Source organism: Uloborus diversus, chromosome 6 (assembly GCF_026930045.1).
Source record: "Uloborus diversus isolate 005 chromosome 6, Udiv.v.3.1, whole genome shotgun sequence".
NCBI lineage: Eukaryota > Metazoa > Arthropoda > Arachnida > Araneae > Uloboridae > Uloborus > Uloborus diversus.
This window is the reverse complement of record NC_072736.1, coordinates 81,143,145-81,164,279: the sequence shown is the minus strand read 5'-3', so window position 1 is coordinate 81,164,279 and position 21,135 is coordinate 81,143,145. Positions and strand designations below refer to the sequence as shown.

The 21,135-nt window shown below is 32.7% G+C and overlaps 1 protein-coding gene across 1 annotated transcript in view; it reads left to right on the top strand.

Moving 5' to 3' along the window:
* Positions 1 to 8,806: 8,806 nt before the first annotated feature.
* Positions 8,807 to 21,135, top strand: part of LOC129223995 (adenylate cyclase type 2-like) — a 92,815-nt gene continuing 80,486 nt past the window's right edge. Inside the window, exons 1-2 of the mRNA XM_054858388.1 lie at positions 8,807 to 8,944; positions 18,095 to 18,235. Of these exons, the coding sequence (XP_054714363.1) occupies positions 8,807 to 8,944; positions 18,095 to 18,235 (279 nt within the window). The remainder of the gene's footprint in view (positions 8,945 to 18,094; positions 18,236 to 21,135) is intronic.

Here is a 21,135-nt window from a genome sequence, read left to right as displayed (position 1 = left end):
CAGTAACTGCAGAACTCCCCCCCCCCCGTTTTTTTTTTTTTTTTTTTTTTTTTTTGCCTTTTTGTCATTTATTGGCCTATGGCTAATTATTTTTTACCTGAAGGCTGCTGCTTTAATTAAGAAGAGCCAATTTCTAAAATGCCTAGTTTCCAGCACACGTTTGTGTTTATGTTAATTTTTGTGCTGTTGCAGCTACCTGTAAGTCAGCTGAAAGCAACAGCTCAAAACAGCCGTGGGCAGGTAAAGCAAATAACTACTTTTTTTTTTTTTTTTTTTTTTTTTTGCAGGTTTGTCATCTATATAAGTTAGCTTTATCGTACAAGCTTGCTTATTTGGTTTCGGAATGAAAGGAAGCATGAGAAAAACGTCTAGTTCCGACATTTTCGTATTGTTAGTATTGAATCCAAAATGCGTTTTTTTATAATATCTCGAAAACTCATTTCAGCAGATACTGCAGTTTACCTGCCCACAGCAATACATATTAGGGGTTCCCAAACTTTTTCGAGTCGCGACACCCTTTGAAGAATTAGAATTTACCCATGGCACCCTAGTCTATCTCTGTTTTTTCTATTGATACAGTGGAACCCTTCAACTCACCCTGCGACAGCAACTTCGGGAACCCCTGCCATGGTTATCCACCATGGTTATGATAATGGTATAGTGACAATGTTGCTTTTACTCAGGAACAGAAGAACTATATTAATACGAATACAGTTCTGTAGAATGGCTTTTTAATATATCGATTAATTTTGCACCATTTTAAATTTTTTTCTGCATTTGACAAATTTATGAAATAGAGCAACTCTTTATTTTACAAGAAAAAAAGTTGGCTATACTGAACACAGCTCATTGCAGGGGTGCTCACAGGGAGAATTATGATGCAAATTGCGCCATCCATTTTTTTTTTTTGCGGGGGGGGGGGGGAGGATTGCTTTATTTTTAACGTATATTATTTATTTTATTCTGTTTATATTTTATTTCATTTATTTATTTAGTTTCTGTGTGCGTGTATATAGTATGTCATTGGCGTAGCACAAAACTTTACTAATAAAGTAATAATAATAATCATACTAATTAAAAATAAATAAGTAAATAAAAAAAATTACAAAGAACTAGCGGAATAAAAAACGAGAGCTAAATATAAAAAAAAGGAAAGAAGATCGACAAAACATTTTTTTGCGACGGGGGGAATTGCGCCAGTGAATTTAGGGGGGGGGGGGGCACCCCTGGCTCATTGCATAATTCAATAATTCTGAAGTTGCAGGCTATGATGAAGTTTTTGAAATTGCTCTTCTTGCATTGTGGTGCTCGATATAATATTATGAGTTTGTTAAATCTTCTGATGTTGTAAAATACAAAGATAGAGTTTTTAAAGAGTTAGAAATTTAATTTTTCTGCTTTAATGTTACACTACTTTTGTAATGCATCCCATTTCGGGTATGGCTCAAGCGGAACCTATTTAATAATTATTTCTTAATTTTCAATACCTGAACAATTGTTTAAGAATTTTTCACCTGTTTTACGCCAACAAATACAATAAAGATACGAGTATCAATATAAGAGTAGGGCAGTTTGAAATTGAGAAATTGTGGCTCAAAACGATGACCCTGAAAAACGATGCAAACTATTTTCCGTGATAGAGTAAAATAAACGAGGTGATATGTATTAAGCATAATATTTATTCAAAATAAGATCCATTTTACTCAATACAAAGTTTTGTACGGTCAGTCAACGTATCCATTGACTTTTTAAATTAGATTTTAGGGATGTTCCTTTGCACCTGCCTCACACTGCTTGAATGATTAAAACACCATTGTAAAAGCTCTATCTTTGCAGTTCCGGGAAATTACCACAAAGTGTCAAATCAAACAAGTACAGAGGATGATCGAGAACACAAATCAAGTTTCTGTGAAACTGAAAACTGCAATAAATGGAACTTTTTACAATGATGTTCCAACCATTCAACATTCGTGACACGCACGGGTGCTTAAGAACATAACCGAAACCGAATTTAAAAAGTTATGCATAAATTGGTCGACCGATTAAAGCATGGAGTTAAATTAAATGCATCCTATGGTTAATAAATATTAGCTTTAAATCATTTTACCTAGCTTCTTTTATTATACTACTAAAAGGTTCTGCTATTTTTAAAGCCTGCTGTGAAAGTATCGAATTTATGACTATAAGAAAAGTTTCAATTCCTTTTGTTTTTAATAGAAAAATTCACAATTGAGTATTCCATTTTACTAAGGGTTTTTTTTTTTTTTTTTTTTTTTCTAAACTGATATAACGAAGTGTTGCCACATTTTTGGAGAAAGAATGGATTAAATAAAATTCCGAGAAAACTCGAAACAAAATTAGGCAGAAAAAATGGTTCTACTGAAAAAACAGTGATGTTTTGTAGAAAAGTAAAAATTAAAGTACTGTTGGCTGAAAAATATAGCTTTTTGAGATTCCTAATTGATAAAGTAAGGGTATAAAATTGTTTAGTTTTTTTTCAAAAACGAGTGTGATGATTCTTATTCTTCATGTGTATTATTCAATAATATTTTTCAAACAAAATTACGGCTATTCCGAAATTTTCATTGAGTTCTTTCAACTTCGCAGAAACGGGCTAGACTCTTTCGCTTCATAAATTAGCTGTATACTGTCTCGAAGAATCGCTATAAAACAAAATATTTAGATCACGGTCGTTTGTATACTCAGACCAAACGTTTCTTATTTATTTTGTTTCGTCATAAACCATCAATGTCCCAAAACAACAATTATGTCGCTTGCACTTACGTTGTCATTCCGTCGTCGCAACGTCCAATTTGTGACGAATGATGGGACTTTCTTTCAATGCCAAAGAGCTTGTTGACAGTCACTGATGGCATAATGCTGTCTCCTCATCTGTTAAGGGGGGGGGAGCGAAACGGTTCGTGCCGGAGAATTACTTTTTGTGCAAAAATATATCAGCGTAAAATTCAATCAGTGAGAAATATTTGTGAATGATTAAGAGAAAATTGAAAACTATCTTAGCTGACAAGTGTATTTATTCAGTTAATTCAGAATGTGTGTCGAGGTCTTCATCGGGTGTGTCTAATTATTTTTTCTTGTCAAAAGCTCCAAATGTTCATGAAATATTGAAGGCTGTGTGCTCTGTGTTCCCATATCCACGCAGCTATCTCTCTGCCGTATATATGTGTGCGCGCCATCGAATGTTCTAGAAATTATCTTGAGTCAAAATGGCATCACGAAAAAGTCGAGAAACTTCCTTTAAATTGAAACCGTGGGAAATACCGGAGCGGAAATAATTTTTACAGATTTATCAACTGATCACAATTGAAAATAATACTTAGGAATTTTGAATACAAATAAGTAAATGTTTATTTCTTTATTTGTTTATCTATTTTATTTTTATAGTAGAGTATTTAAACAAATGAAGGGTGCAGGGTAAAACCCCCGTCAGTTAAAAAAAAAAAAAAGCTAACTTCGAGAAAAACACATTTGAATATTTGACGGATCAAATTTTCTCCCAGTGCCTTCTACTTTCAAACAAATATTTCAGCTGACTAACGGGGTTTTGTACAAGGGATTATAAGACTATTCGAAACGTATACTTCAGCAACCACTATATGCCGTCATTGTTCCGCTTCCTTGAAAAAACTGATTGACTTGGTTTTTCCTCTATGCTCTTCAAATATTGCTACAGACATTTCCGCAAAAACTTTTCATTTCAGCTAGGAAGGTTTTTTTTTTTTTTTTTTTTTTTTTTTTTTTTTTTTTTTTTTGAGCAATCACGATTGCTAATTGTTGTCACTTGACCGTCCTTGGTGTTGTGGTTCCTTTTTCAACCCCACCGTCGCACAGTGGGGCAAGTGTACGGAGAGCTTGGACATTTCAGTAAAACCAATTTCTACTTAAAAATGTGATAATATTTTGTTATTTAAAATGTAAAGATAATCAAATACTAAGTCATTAGTGCAAAATAAAATATTCAATTAACATTTAAAAATAATTTTTAAAGAAATATGTAACAGTATTTTAGCCAATTTCCATTCCATCATCTTCAAGCAAATTCTTCACTTGTTGTGACACTTCGTGGTGCAAACTGCAAATCTTTGGACTCAAATTTGAGATAAGAGGATCAGAATTGATTAATAAATTATTAAAAACGTCTCTATTGTTATCTATTCTGGACGTTTTCCTTGAATGCAATTCCCTATACGATCGAAAATACTTATGGTTTGCCTCTTAATTTCGTCTTTGTCGTATTTGTAATCTCAGAACCAAGAGTGTCAATCCATTTTTCCAGAGCCAGGTCGTAATCGGTAAAAGGAATAGAATTTGTCTTTAAAAAAATAAAAAGGTCATGGTTGGTTTTGAAACTCATCTTTCACCAGCAAGTCTATGGGGTCAAGCACCGATATCATTCAAGTTTGCTTACCAAAGCGAGCGTACACTAGAATTCGTATACACTAGAGTCCTCGTTAAATTACATTGTTAAGTACAAAACTTTAGACTGCACAAAAAACGTATTTATAGATCTCCGAATAGCAATAATTGATAAGCGAAATCTTTAGAACATAAACAACAACTCTAACTAATGCCAAGACCTATTTAGAGAATATCATTAAATGAAGCATGAGCAGACGATAGATTAAAAATTAAAGTTAAATTCATTTTTTATCACAATGTTCTATTTTTTTCGTTTATGGCTGTTTAATAACAGACAATATTTTAAATTATTTTTTAATGACTTTTTACAACTTGGCATACACGAAAAAAAATCCGAAGCGTCACTGATTACTTTCGGATATTGGATAGCTTAACTCGGGGATTCTGACGATGATACTTCAGAATAAAAAATGAAATTTTTAGGCATGATAATTCCTTCAGAATTTATTTTGGATAAATCTGGTGAAGTATTAAATGGATATTTAAATTAAAAAGTGTTTACTTTTGCTTGTTAGACAACTTGCTGGACTAAAATCAAAAGTAAATAACTTTTAATGCTCTAAAAAGTAAATAGCTTGCTGTAAGTTCTCCTAATATAGAATGTAATAAAAGAAATTAAATGTTTATTAAAGACAAACGTTTGCTTTTTGAAGAAAAACACTTTTCTTGATATACATGTATAATATTTTGATCTTTTCAAAATATGCCTGCTCCTTGTTTTCATTTTTACTCATTTTGTGATGTGTTTGTTATTGTGAACATACAATTTATGAGAAGTATTTTTGGGAATAGTACCAATTTTTGTAGTCCCCGAAATAAGCAAACGAAACCATGCTTCTTAGCATCTCATATGATTTTGTCCCACAGTCTACAAATGACACAATGAAACTGATTCCTCGAAGTATTTAATTGAAATAATTTGCAATAAAAAGTAAACAAACTGAAAACTGTAAACATGTTTACTTGACTAAAGTGAAAAAACCAACGTAAATAATACGTTTTGTGCAACGTTCATTTCGTATTCGTTTCGTCGTCCTCGTAGTAAAATATTTACTTATCTTTAATTTTCAATATCTTTTGAATAGGCAAGTTTAGGCAAACACTGAAACCGGATTATGAAAGCTGAAACTCTCTACAATGCTTGGGATATAATAGTTTTGTTAGCGTTTGTTAGCGATTTTCGTAATTCAAAAATACATTCAAAATACTTTGAAAATTATCTCCAAAATTTTCGTATTTTCTAAGAAACGTTTTTGGGTGTTTTTCTTATTTATTACGTGTGCATAAAGCCCAGCACATCACACTATTAAATTTGAACAGTTCTTAAACAAGTTATCTACTGTTTACTAAATTGTCTTCTAATGAAGTAGCTAGTTAATTCTTCGAATTCAAGGTATTATCTTCGGGTAATAATGTTAAAAACTAGTAAGATTAGTGCGAATATGTTCTTAGTTTATCAATACAACAGTAAAAATGCGAAACTAAATGGTTTAATTTTCCGCCCAATGTCCAAAATTAACATTAAGCTGCCCCACTGTGCGTCGTCTGCAGTCACGACTCCTCCCGGTAGTCGCTTCTCCTGGTCGGTGGCGTCCGTGTCCTACACACACGCACCTTTACACACACGTCAACATGCATACACACAGGCACACAGGTCTACGCACACACACAATCCTACACATACACAACTGTACACACTTAACCGCCCAAGAGGAGGGACAGGAGCTATTTTTAGAAACAAGTGAGTAGGGTAGTAACCAATAAGTATGGTCCTGTCGCAACTCGTGATTGGGAAAAACATAATTTGAATTCAAAATTTTAGGATTCAAATTAATTATAAACTTTAACAGTTTTATTTTTAAATATTTTTTTAATTAAAATTAATTTCTACTGCTCTGCTCTTTTAAGCAAAAGGAGAAAAACATGTCGTTTCCCATAAATTCTTTTTCATTCAACGATCATTTAGGGTAACGGCACCAGTAACAGACAAGGGTCCAATAACAGAGAGTCGTAAGTTTGGATTTAAATAATAAGAATTTTAGGCGGGTAAAACTGATGTTGCTGCGACCCATCTATACGGTGCAAACATCTAGTGTTATCAGAGTGAATATGAGCCAATTGGTATTTTCAAGGCAGTGGTGGAAGGTTATGAACAGTTACCACGTGGTCTGCCGGTATTTCATGTTCATTTGAATTTAATAAGGTTTTAGATTTAAAAATAAAGAACTTTTGCACATTTTGAAGAGAAAGGGGAATTCTGTCCATTACTCATCCTATCTGTTGCTGGGTTTCATCAAAAATTTTCGGTGTCTGTTACTTTGGGTCGGACTTTTTTTTTTTTTTTTTTTTTCAAATTGAGCAAATAAAAATAGAATTAACTAATTCAAAGGATCCAGAAACAGCCAACTGTTAGGTGATATGTAGTTGCATGAGAGAAAAATAATTTTAAAAGTTCAAATACGTTAAAAGGCTCAGGTAATTGAGTTAATCTGAGAGCGATGCGTTGCATGAGAGAAAAATAATTTTAAAAGTTTAGATACGTTAAAAGGCTCAGGTAATTGAATTAATTTGAGAGCGATGTCTCAAGCATGTCTGTTCCTGGTGCCGTTACTTTACCAGGGATGGTATATTTATAAACATAGCTAAATAAAAATAAAACAGCAGAAAAATAAATTTCTGGGTTTAATAAATTGTAACTATTATGGGGTGAAAACTTAACAACAGGAACTGCTTCTCTCAGAGAGACAGCGATGGTCTAAAACAGTAATAAATCGTTAAGATGTAACAAATTTAAAAACAATACCGTGGCTGAAGACTTTTGCAAACGCTCGGGAAATAAATAATTTTACGGCTCTCTTTCCAATTCCCTCCTTCCAGCGGGTGTTTACGATAGCACCTGAGCAAATAGGATTTCATGGGAAGTTATGTTAAATATTCCATTCATTTGGGAAATTTAAAGCAAGAATTGTGTTAATTTTTTTCCTTACTCTATGCTTCTTCCTGACACTAATTTCCTTTATCACATTAATTGAATTAATTCACTTCAGTTCATTTAGAGAAAAGTTTTTTTTTTTTTTTTGCTATAGTAGATTTTCGAACAATTAAGTCACTATTGTGCGAGGGACATCTTATTTGTGCTCCTTTAAATATAAAATAGCTTGCATTAAGCAGCAATATTTTAAGTAAATTTCTTTAGCTTAATGATAATGAGATGACATATAGAAGGGAAAAAATTATCTTCACAATGGTTTAGTTTCTAGAAAAAGGTAATAATAAAGTTTGCTAAAAGTGGGAAAATGAATAAGATTTTAAACCTTGTCACGAGGCAGCACTTGTAAGCATGTTAACTTTTAAATAGCTACTTCAGAGAAGATAAGTTTACCTGAGATTACGATAGAACAGGAGTATTCAACCTTTTTTACTTTAGAAAGCTCTTTGAGCGGGCCGTTTTCGTAAAAGAAATACTTGCCCAAAACGCAAAGAAAAAAAGGATATCAAAAATGAATCCTACTCAATTTTGCAAAACTATTTATGTATCTTTACTTTATTTCAATACAACTATCTTAAAAACATAATTAAACGCAAGTCAACTAATGGTGATTTTGTTTGTTTTTCAGGATATAGAATGAAAAATAAACAAAAGCTACACATAAATTTTTCTTTTATATTTAGTTTTGCAATCTAACTGCCAGAAAGAGTACGATGTTTTAAAAAAAGAGTCTAAAGCTTTAACGCTTTGGTTAAGCAAGTAGTGATTGCTTTGTGAAACCCCTGCCAAAGTTTCGGAGAACCCAAATCAAAGTCCTCTAAGATAAAAAATTATAGTTTCTAAACTTGAAATTGACAATAATTACAGCAAGGAAGAGGTGGTAAATTTAGTTTTCTAAAATAAGAAGAAAAGATTTTAAACTTCTGTGGTTCTTTCTAATTTATTATTCATTGAACAATTTATCAATCTTTTGAAACTAGAAAACCGCCCGTCAAGGTATGACGGGTGAAAATTGCTTCTACATTTGAACGCAGCAATTGCCTGTTTGGTGATATTTGATTGTTAAAATTTTAACCTTAACTCCAGTGGATTAAACCTAAACTCCTGTAGATAGCGTTCATTGTGGACCACTGTTTCGTTTCTTCATTCTCCTAAAATGACAGTCTTGCCAGTAAAAGAGTTAATTTACCGGATCCAGTTCAGACTTGTCAAAATAAAGCATTTCCCTGCATGTCAAACTTTTCTAGAAAATATTATCAAATTATCATGCTACGGCACGAGTTTCATGGTTGATGACGTCGGAGCGTTACTCGATCAGTGAATTTTCCGTTACGAATATCTTGAAAATTGAGATTGTTCTCTTTGAACAGGTTCAGCATGGCCGGCCTGGACCTTCTGGCTCGCAAGAGTCTGGAACGGGGCAGCGAAGCCTCCATACTCATATCCAATTCTATCCTGAGCAGTAGTTCCATAGATTCGCAGCCCCAAGACCACTGGTCATGGAGGCAGCTGAGGGTAAGTCATTATTAACTCTGAATTTTCTGATTTACTCTTTTTTTATTGATGGACATTTTTTTCCTTGGAAGTTAGCAATTTCTCTCCATGTGATTCCAACTGGAATCGTTGGATATGCCACTAAGTATAATTATGTTTGTGAGCAGAAAGCCCAATATTCTACTGATGTAAACTAAGTAGAAAAAGGATTTCTGCTCTGAAATGCATTTTTAAATATCCCTGTTATGCGATACAGTTGTTTTTTCTGGGTATAGGCGAAATAAGTTGAACAAACTACTTATTACTTTCCCCAAAACTAATTTTAACTTGGAAAAATTTTAAAAACTTCCGAGTAAATGAATCGTAGCAAAGATGACTCCGGATCAAGTCGCCCTTCAAACAAAAAAGACAAAATTAAAATCGGTTCTTGCTTAATCTATTTGTACAAATAAGTCATTTTTACGCATATATTTTCACTTAATCCCAAAATTTTAAACTTTTTCTTTCTTTTAATTGTAATACATATTCGATATGAAGTATCAACTTTCAAAAAATATTTTTGTACTCAATATGTGTCATATGAGTACAATAAGTCAGAAAGTCCAATGTAAATTTTTAATGAGACATAAAATAGTCGACTTCATAGCGTTGTTAGCATTGACATCCGCCCCTTAATGATGGTTTATGGAAGAACTGGATGTCAGCTCGAGGCATCATATTAACACTGCAAAAAGCTATGACCTTTTACTCACTCATTTTCAAGAAAAGCCTTTTTAATTGTTTTCAAAAAAACATTAATATCAAAAATAAAAGATTTTCATCTGAGCTCTTTTTGTGTGTGTGCGTGTTAAGCATAATGTGATTTAAATTTAAAGAAATCTTAAATTGAGCCAGACTATAAAGTCAATAAATAATTTCTAGAATTCAATTTTAAATCTACGAGGAAAGATACTGGTGACTTTTTCTTTTATTGAACAAAAACTAAACATATTCGGAACCTGCAGTTATTTTAAGCTTTTTTTTTTCTTATTCTGAGAGGTATTTTTAACCCTTCTTTTGTGATTATTTTATTAAGCCAATTATTTTTTTTTCTGCTTTAATTTTTAAAGAAAAGTAGTATAAAAATGATTTTGCTCCATAGAAATACACTGAAAAAATAGACACTGAAGCAGTTTTCAGCAAAAATTTCTTGACAGTGATTCCAAATTTGTTTTTTTTTTTTAAATAATATGTTGAGTAATTTTATGCATTTTGAGTTATTTGTTTTAATTACTGAAGACTCATCTTTTTCTTTCTGCACACTTCCTTATTCCCTTTGAACACGTTTCTCGTATTAAAATGCGTGCTTGTTGGAAATGTGCGCAAGGAACATAACTTGTGGTTTTAGGAAAATCGCATACATTGCCCTTGAAAACTGATCGTTGTTTATATGCACCCATCATTTCAGAAATAAGATTCACAGCAGGCAGTGTTCAACTTCAGCAAAAGCATGAATATATATACCTTTTTAAATTTCAGCGCTGCTGTATGTTTAAAGGAGGGGGGAAAAAGTTTGGTATTTTGTTCAGCTGGAAAAGCGCTTGCCTATTTATAAACGCTCATGCCATCTGGAATTTGTCGAAAAAGATTTTCGCAAAAAGCAGACGGTTTTCTAAAAATGATGTGGAAGTGAAATAACGTGCATTCTCTGACGAGAAAGTAAGAAAGCGTGTGATTTCTTTTACGTCGAATTTGCGTAACTTACAATATACTGATAGACAAAACATTAGTGTATAGAGCAAGCTATAGTTAAACTTAACAGAATACTCGCAAGGAAAATGTAGTGATATGAGTCTTGATTTTGTCTTTTGAAGTAACACTGGAGAATAGCTTGTTGGTTATCTTAGATCAGTAATTTATTTTTGACTGACTTCTGGATCCAAAATTGATATCAGTTTCAATCGATCACGTCCAGTTTTAAAGCTACACAGGGATTAAAGCTATCAATCCACAAAATATCGAACATTTTATGAAAAATATGGAGCAAAAAAAAATATATATATATTTTAGGGAAGCAACAATTACCGCCTACTTTGAAAATACCAACGGGTTCCCAACCTGTGGGAAGGGGCACCAGGATGGGAGGTCACTGTGACCTACCGAAAATTTCCTTTTTCGTCAAGTTTCGTCTGACGATTCCGCAAAATTATCATCATTCGGAAAATTTTGGAGTTCTAGTCGGAAAATTTTGCGGTCACATTTTCAAGTTTTTCGACGTTGCCGAACTCTTACGTACGTTTTATTCAAATACATGACCATTGTAAAAACACAAATTTGTATTTAGTTCTTTGATTTACTATGTTCAAAATAAATTTACGTATAGAAATATACAATTTTGTATAGTAAAACATCTATGTTTTCAACCAGTAACCAGCTTTACACTCGCGGACTGAATCCTAACCAGCTTCAATTTCAAATTCGGATCTTACTACTACTGTATATGGGACCTCATATAATGGAGTGTACGTGTGGTAATAGGGGGGAGGGAAGGCATGATCTCTCAGTGGTTTTCAAAAGAGGGCATGGATCCAGAAAGGTTGAGAACCCCTGGTATGTACACGCTAAAAAATGGTACTTTTACTGATGAACAAGAAACAAAATCCTTACTGCAAATTTAATTTTTAATTTGTCCCTAATGATAAAAATAATATTGTGGAAAAGGGGCACTTTATTTCAATCTAAACAAAAAGTTCCGGCCAGAATTGAACGCGCCTGCTTTCCTGTTTACCAATAACGGCTTTCTATTACCTAATCAATATTAGCTTAGTCTGCCAAATTATGTCAAACATATCTTTTTTCATTTAAAGCTGATTTCTAAAAACGAAATACGACTCTCTCATCTGATGAAATAGATACGAAAAAAATAAATAAACGAACAAATAAAGTAGTAGCACCTTTTTAAACAATGCAGTTATTTATTTTTTTCAGTAAAAAAATATTGAATCGTTGTCAGGTAAAAAAAACGACAGTACGACTATCAATATGGTAAATATATTTAGAGCAAAACTATTATTCAAATTATGTAACTTGAAGTATGTGTCAACATATTTCATTATTTCAAATTACGTAATACATTGCTGGAAACTATTATATGAACTCACATATTATGTTTGAGGAAACCTTGGAAACGCTGACTATCCTAGTTAGCAGTGTGTTGGAAAAAGTGCTTGTTGTTTTCTATCCAATATAAGTCTAGTCTGTTTCCTTAGCTTAGGCAGCAAAAGAAAACTTTTCTATGCTATGGATAACGATACCCCTAATGATGTATAGCTTTCATCATAACACAAACAGAATCAGTTCTTTGTTTTCCGAAGGATTTTTTTCACAACAATTATGAATCATTGAACGTAAAATAACAACTTGAATTCCTACTTGAATTAAGGAATCTGGCTGATTTTGGGGTAAAGTTGTCCATTTAAAGTTTTTTGTGAAGAGTATACACCCTTGTTCTCTCCTAGTAGTAATATGAAATTACGAACGATAAAAAAGAAACTCTTTTTTTTTTTTTTTTCGTTGCTTGTTTACCTTTCGTAATAGAACAAAAATCTACAATTTCAAACTCCTAATCCTGTAATTTACAACCAAAAAATGATTCAGATTTTCGGATGATCTTTAACTTGAGCCTCAAGGGTAAGAGATTTACGATGTGCTGCGCAGCGATGCCTTTTTGCAAATGCAATCGAAACTATGAATGGAATCAGGCAACAGCCTCATGCAAAATCCCTTTATCTTTCTCGTCTGGAAAACTCGAAAGAACATATGACGTGATTGTAAATTCATGGATTCTGCTGATTCATTCCCACTTCCTATGAAATTTTCCTAATGGTTTGAGACGTGTCTTGTCCTCTTTTGTTAAACGTTGTCATGAACTTGAATGGAATATTTTGTGCCTTTGTGTATGTTCCATTATGGATTCGATTTTTACTTCCAACGTTTTTCAAGACAAACAATTGTAAAAAAAAAAAAAAAGGAAAAAGAAAGAAAAGGAATCGTTTTTAGAAGTTACAGTTTGTAGTTAGTAGGACAGAAAACATTTAGGGTAACGGCACCAGTAACAGACATGCTTAAGACATCGCTCTCATGTTAACTCAGTTTTCTGAGTCTTTTAACGCATTTAGATCTTTTAAACTATTTTTCCCTCATTTAACTACATCTCGTCTAACGTTTGGCTGCATCTGAATCCTCTGAATAAGTTTGTTCTATTTTTTATTTGCTCAATTTCGAAAACAGGTCCGACCCGCCCCCCCCCCCCCCCCGGTACCAAACACCGACATTTCTGATGATACAACAGATGATGATGCAACAGATAAAATGAGGAAAGGATGAGTGGTGGACAGAATCCCCCTTTTCTCTTCAAAATGTGAAAAAGTTCTTTATTTTTAGAGCTAAAACCTTATTAAATTCAAATGAACATGAAACACCGGCAGACCACGGGGTGAATATTCATAACCTTCCACCACTGCATTGCAAATACCAACTTGCTCATAAAATTCACTTTGATAACACTATATGGTTGCACCGTATTCCAGCAATATCAGTTTTACCCTCCTAAATTCTTATTATTTAAATCCAAACTTATGATTGTCTGTTACTTGTGCTGTTACCGTAGGTGGCTCTTGGAATAATTGGCAAGTTTCAGTTTATGTACTTGGTTTTCGATTACAATTCCAAGATATTATTTTTTTTTTCGACAACAGCAAAGTGTAAGAGTCCGGAGATTTTTCAAGATGCATATCATATAGAAATTCAAAATTTAATTTGGCTAAATAATCAAAAAGATAGCAATGAAATGTAATCGATAGTTGTTGATTCGCAAGAAGAAAATTATGTTGGAAACATGTTTTAGTTCCATATAACTTTTGTACAAAAAAGAAAGAAATCATGTGCCATTTTGACCACTGAGCAGGAGCAGAATTACTTTAGCAGTCTGTGGCGCAAATTGCGAAATGCTTAAAAGTATGATGCGAAACTTAAAGAAAATACGGTACGAATCTTCATTCATAAGAAATTTAAAATTATTTTTTCTCAAAAATTTGAGGTTTTTCTCGCTCCCGACTAAGAAACAATAGTCTGCTGACTTTCCCACGTTGTTGTTTCTACTACCTCATCATGGAAATTGTAGGGCTGTTATACCATTTACCATACCAGTTACCATTTCAGGTTTCTTTTAGGTTACGTTTTCATTTCATGCATAAAAATGTAGCCAAAATTCGAAAAAAAAACAGCTTTTTCCCCCTTTAACACATTTTTTTTGATTATCGGTTGGCATGACAGGGATATTTTAAGTACCATTAAGCTCCTCAATGAGAACAGTGTTGCAAGATTGCGCGAAAAGTAGCCGATTGGGCTTCTTTCTGGAGTGGCTGACGACCTAAACTGTTATTGCTGGCTTTGGGGAATTTAAAATGTACCACAGAGACAGTGACCGTCGAATTGGATTGTTTTGAAGACTTTGTTGAGGTAGAAATGAAAGATTATTTGAAAATTGGGGAAAATGTAACTACATGTAAATCCTTGTTCTATGAAGCGATTTTGCAAGCTATTCATGGAGAGTCTGCTTGTGTGCGGATTCTGATGCTTTGCCATCTCCAACTAATCAGCAAGTGTGTCAGATTTTGCAAATATTTTACTACAGTACCTGTAAAATTCCGATTTTTAAACTGTATTTAAAAACTTCATGTCCGTATATAATACGATAAAAACAATGTAGTCAAATTTTGCAGTCAAAAAATAAACTTCCTTTTTCGAAGAATCTTTATAAGATGTGTTCACTATAAAGGAAGTTTTATATAGTATTCTTTATCCAAACTATAAGTGTTATACTCTATCTACTATTCATTATTCCTGAAAAAGAAAACTAAAATTATTCTTGATAAGGCTTTGAAAGGAACTCCCGATGTAACTCGAACTACCGATTACTCGAATGTTTTATTCCGTCCCTTGGGACTTCGAGTGATCGAGAGTTGACTGTATATTGTGAATCTGTAATTATTTAGAATAATCTATCTTGATGGAAAAATATTTTTAAATCCATAAAATATTGAGGCAAATTTTCTTTGTATAAATAACCCTCACTGATCTTAAGACACTTTCAATACTTTTTGTGTTCTCGGTAGCGTCTTATATTGGATTCAACCCTATGAAATAAAAGATTCAAATTTCTATGACAACCAACGTCAACAAGACGGAACTTTTGTTAGACAGATAATTTTCTCTTGTAAAGAGTAATGACTGAAAATCAGAAAAGCAAGTTTCTTTCCACCCTTACAATCAAAGAACTAATCCAGTTAAATATCTTTGTTAACCCTTTTTGTTCAACCCTTTAAGCACCAATACATTCAAGCTTTTTCACAAAAAAAAGCTGTTTATATTTTAAACTTTTTTTTTTTTTGGCTAATATCATGATTCTGATGACTCAAAAATGTGAAAAAAAAAATGTAATTTATATATTATTTTGCATTTCATAATGTATAAAATAAACATCGCATATGAGGTAGTGAGAAGTAAAGGGATGTAGGTGCCAAAATTAAAAATTTGGAGATGTTTAGTACAAATGGTAGGAGAACCTTTCCTCTGTTTCAGGGCAAGAGTACTAGTAGCTAAGTTTTAATGAATGCCTACCTAGGATCTGAAAGATTTTACTCGCAATTTTAAAACGCCTCCTTACATCCCTTTGCTTCTCACCGCCTCATATGTCGCAATATGATTCTTAAAGGGTTAAAATTTGATCTTGAATGAACTATATGTTTGCTAGAAAAACAAAAATAAAGTCGTTTTCTGCCGTGGGGAGGTAAAGGACAGTATCAGCAAAAATGAGTTTTTGAGATATTTAGAGTAGTTCGTTTTGGATTCCATACTAACATAGGGAAATGTTGTAATTAGAAGAAGTTTTTTCCGAGCTTTGTTTTCAGTGGAAACCAAACAAGCAAGCTTGTACAATAAAACAAAAGTACACTCGGTGACAAAAATGCAAAATAACATGAAAAAATTCGAAAAATCTGAAGATACTGTCCTTTGCGTACCAATGGCAATTTTATAGTAGATAATTATTTACTTTTCGCTAATTGCTTAGTAACTTTATCCTAAAATCTCGTAACATTTTCCTAAATGTCAGCAATTGCACTGTTGTTTTGAGCTCACTTTTTTCGTTGAATGTTTGATTTGTTAATCTATTTTGAACAATGTTTTACTTCACATATCCCCAAAAACGCTTTTATATGTTTAGTTTGTGATTTTCCATTTCGTCAACAGCAAACGATAAATAAACCTTACTTTTCAAAATCGGCATTACAATCACTTCATGACATCAGACTTAAGTGTCGCACAGCACAAAACGCAGCGTTCCATTGCATCTAGGCATGACTTCCAGCACCAATCATGTTTGAATGACAAGATCATGTTTTTATCTATCTTACTGACAGCACAAAGGATCTTTCTGTCAACTGGGTTGTGTTGTTTATCTACTGCAGAAAGCGTAATTCCCTTTAGCCGTTGAACTCGACCTTGGTTTTGCATGTATTTCTGCGTTGTAAATCGAAATTTTTTAAACTCCAACAAATTGGGCAGGAAAGGGTCGCCATCCATCAATCAAAGTATTGTCTTCTGCAGATAATCAGATGTAGAACATCATTTTAGAATTTATAACAGGGTTGCCACTCATGTTCGCCGGAACTTGGGCAATGATTTCATAACAATGGATCATGCTCGGGATATGTTGTTTGAAAACAAAACGCTTGTTGTAAATATTGATGTTTGACTCGAATCTTTTTTGCATTCAATGGTAATGGAATTGATTTTTTAAACTAGGATTTCGTATATGCAGGGGAGAAAACCGAATACAAACAATAGATAGGCGTTATTATTCTTAAATAAAGGTATAATGTAGTATTAAGACTTACACCACCAGTTTACTCACATTTCATGAATGGACTTGACTCATACATCCTGAAATTATTCTTGATGCGAAATGATTCTTTTGGTAATTTTACACCACTTGATTTTTATGATACAGTCGAACCACGATAACTCGAAGCTTATAGCTCGAATATTCCCTTATTTCAAAGTTTTTATCGGGCTCGAAACTCTTTACTGTTGTTCAAACTTTCCATAACTCGAGCGTTTTAGCCGGTTCCTTGGGACTTCGTGGTATCGAGAGTTGACTGTATTTAACTTCAACAGAAACTGTAGTCTGCCAATGCTGTGCTCTGCTGTCAAGGTTATAAGTTATAATACCAGTTTTCTACATTTTTTTATTTGTAGAATAAGTTGGCAAAACTGTATGCAAATCATCTTGTAATAAAATAACTCTGAAATTCTGAAGTTACTGTTTGACTACCACTCTTGAATGCTAAATTGAAATCTTTTGTTCTATAATGTGACAGTGTGACATTCTATGTAGACAATCGCTAAATTAAAGAAATCTTGTAATGCTAAGTAAAAATGGGGAGTTTTCAAACATGTTGAAATACTCTTTTTCTTGTTCGAAGTTGCACCACTGTAATACATTTCACATCACATTTCTCACAGAAATCAAAGTTACGCTGAGTGACAGGATAATTTTGAACCAGGTTGGTATTTTAAATTAAATAGTTCTTGTAATTATTATTTCTCAAAGAATATAGAAGAATATATTTTTCAGTTGTAAGGCTATTCGACCCAATAATAGTAGTATAAGTCGTTTTAAGTTAATACAAGTTAAGTAAACTACAAGTTGAAATTTTATACTAAAAGTTGTACTTTTAAGTTATAACGTTTATCACTTTTGTACAAACAAGTACTTTAAATCAAAAGTGATACGAGAGGTTCATAATTAAAAACAAATAAGGAGCTTAACTCAAAAATCAACTCCTGTTTTTGAAGTTATAAGTTACGCTGTTTTGTTTTTTTATTTGCTGATATTTTTTACAAAACCTTCAGTTACACCACACTCATGTAGTCAAATATTTTTTCCAGTTAAAAAAAATGTATCGCAAATAATTTTAGAGGTTTTTTGCAACTGTGAAGAATGAACTCTCCCAAGGACAGATCTCATCCTATCAGAACATAACAACATTGTGTATCCACTGCGCTACAAAAGCAATTACTGTTGTTTTACTATAACACTTTTATTCATTGCATCTTTTTTATCCACAGGAACAATTTTGCATCAAGAATGCGGAGTCATTATTTGAAAAATACCAGTCACGATTACAGCATACCTTACTCATCTTAGCACTCACCACCAATATCATATCTGGAACAGCAGCAATACTTTTGCTGTATTTTCTGTCAGATGTAAGTAGAGTTTCAGAAAGACGAAACTGTTATTACTTTCATCAAAAATAAGTTATGAAATAAGTTTAATTGATTTTTTCTTCTCACCGAGGACACTTTTTAGAAACTTTATTATTGACTTTATTTTTATTTTATTGTGTATTTATTTTTGTTTGTTTATTGCAATTAATGCTATATATATATATATATATATATATATATATATATATATATATATATATATATATATATATATATTTTTTTTTTTTTTTTTTTTTTTCCAGTTAAAAAAATATATCGCAAATAATTGTTGAGGTTTTTCGCAACTGTGAAGAATAAACTCTCCCAAGGACAGATCTCGTCTTATCAGAACATAACAATATTGTGTATCCACTGCGCTACAAAAGCAATTTTGTAGCAAAGCAATATTTTTATTTTATTGTGTATTTATTTTTGTTTGTTTATTGCAATGAATGCTATATATATATATATATATATATATATATATATATATATATATATATATATATATGCTATATATAATGCTTTATATAATGCTATATATATATATATATATATATATATAGAGAGAGAGAGAGAGAGTTTTATGTTTTTCAGCCCGTAATACTGGTAGAAAGGATATTTTCGCTAATGAATGATTTGCGATTGAGAGAAAAAGCTAAGTTGCGAGTCTCAGATCTTAAAGCTTCAATTGAGGCAGTGAGAAGCAAAGGGATATGAGTGCTAAAATTGAAAATTTCGAGACAACTATTGCAAATGTTAAGAGAACCCCTTCTCTGTTACGCGGCAAGAAATAATATTTGTATCTCTGATAGGTGCTGCTGCACAGCATGATTTAGAAAAAATTTTTAATGAAAGTCTACCTAGGGTCTGAACTTTAAACACGTTTTATTTGAAACTTTAAAAATACACAAACATCCCTATGCTTCTCACTGCCTCAATATCAGTAAATGAGTTAACCTCGTGAAATAATGCCAAAATTTTCGTTTTTTTTTTTTTTTTTCCATCAACCATAAATGTGCACACTATAGTTTGTGTATTCAAAAATATACTTTTATATTAACTCCCTTTTTTTTCTAATTCCTAATGCAAATTCCTAATACAATTTCTCATTGTCAGAGCCCAAATGTCTCCATCGGATGGGAAATTGGGTGTCGAAATTCTCAAGTCAGAAGGGCTATTCGCATCACATGAAAGAAATTAAAGGCATTTCAGCCTCTGTGTAAATGCACTGGGTCTAGCAAATGTTGAGGAACCAGTACTCAACCTCATTATAAAACAAACGATACTTTTCATTTTTACCCAGTTGAACACAGTATTTTTGAGGTGGGAAGGGTTTCTGACAGTAAAAATCAAATTTTAGATTATTTAGATTAGTTACTAAAGATGACTAAAATAAGAAAATGAGTGAACTATTTTGGAATGAAGCAGTTATTATCAAAATAGTAAAATATATTTCAGTGAACTTCTATAATAATTGGCGGCCAAAATCAACCCTCAATTGCTTTAACTTCAACAAGGGACGGACTGGTTCCCCCCAAGCGAACACCAACCTTGACTCCCCAAAGAGCGCACAGGCTCGATGGCGAAAAAGAAAAAAAAAATTTTCAAACAGAAAAAAAAAAAGTGCATAGGTTCCAAGGCGGAAAAAAAAAAAAATCGCACATGTTCAAGGGCGTAAAGAAAAAATTAAAAAAAAAAAATTAAAAAAAAAAATAACACGAAGGCATATTGGTGTGAGAGCGCAGGAAAAAAAAAACCAAAAGACGCACAAATTCGAAGGCACAAAGGAAAAAAAACGAAGACACACAGGCTCAACGGCGCAGTGGCAGGAGGACACACCGCTCCGTGAGGCCGATGGGCCAGTCCACACACGGACTTCAACAGAGTTTTAGTTCCACAGAATATTTGTGATAAAAGAGCATTGCATGAGAAATTCAAAAAATTCAAGATTTTCATCAGTGAATCTTTAAATACATCTTGCATGAGAGTCATTGTTGTAAAATGACATACTCTTAACAAATTCGAAAAAATTTTTCAAGCACATCACCTTGATTGGAAAAGGAAGTTCTATTTAGATGGAGAAGGGAAAATTTGCATACATGTGAGATTTTCACTTGTTATTAAAAAAGTAAAGTGAACCATGTTCTGTCAACGACAGCTAATTCAATTCTTCGATAATAAAAGTGAGGACTACATATTCATGTACGTAAGCACTCACGCTAATGTTATTATGCTGCACACTTTTCATAAAAGTTTTTAACCATTACAGATAAGTTAATTCCATGAATCTAGATTTAAAATAATGCTAGCCTCAAATTTTGCTTTTAAGTCTTGATAAGTTAGTGACATTTAGTTTATAATTGAATTACATTTTCGTCGTACCTTCCTTGAACTTGATGAAATTGAGGTGTGGAATACTTGAGGAAGAAAATGTTTTTCCATGTTCATGAATAGATGCTTTGCTGTTTTAATGATTTATTGATTCTGGAACTCCTTACTGCCGTGGGCATAGGTAAAAAGCAATAATTGCTTTTTTTTTTTTTTTGGCGTTTTTTTCATCTATTGTCAGTTTTACTGTACGAGCTTGTTTACTTGATTTCCTCTGATAAAAAAGCGTAAAAAAAACATCTAAACATCTAATTCCAACATTACCCTACTGTTAGTATTGGAAACAAAACGCGTTTCTCCAAATATCTCGGAAACCCATTTCTGCCGACGGCAGTCTAAATCATCTATTAAAGCTTGACCACGGAGAGATGGTGGATAACCTTGAAGTGGAAAGTCATTTGTAACATTTGCAATTGTTAGAATCAGCTCGAAAGTGCCGAGTAGTAAGAGGCGCGTTCTTGCTGATCTATCTATTACAAAATAATAACAAACAGTTTATTACAAATGAT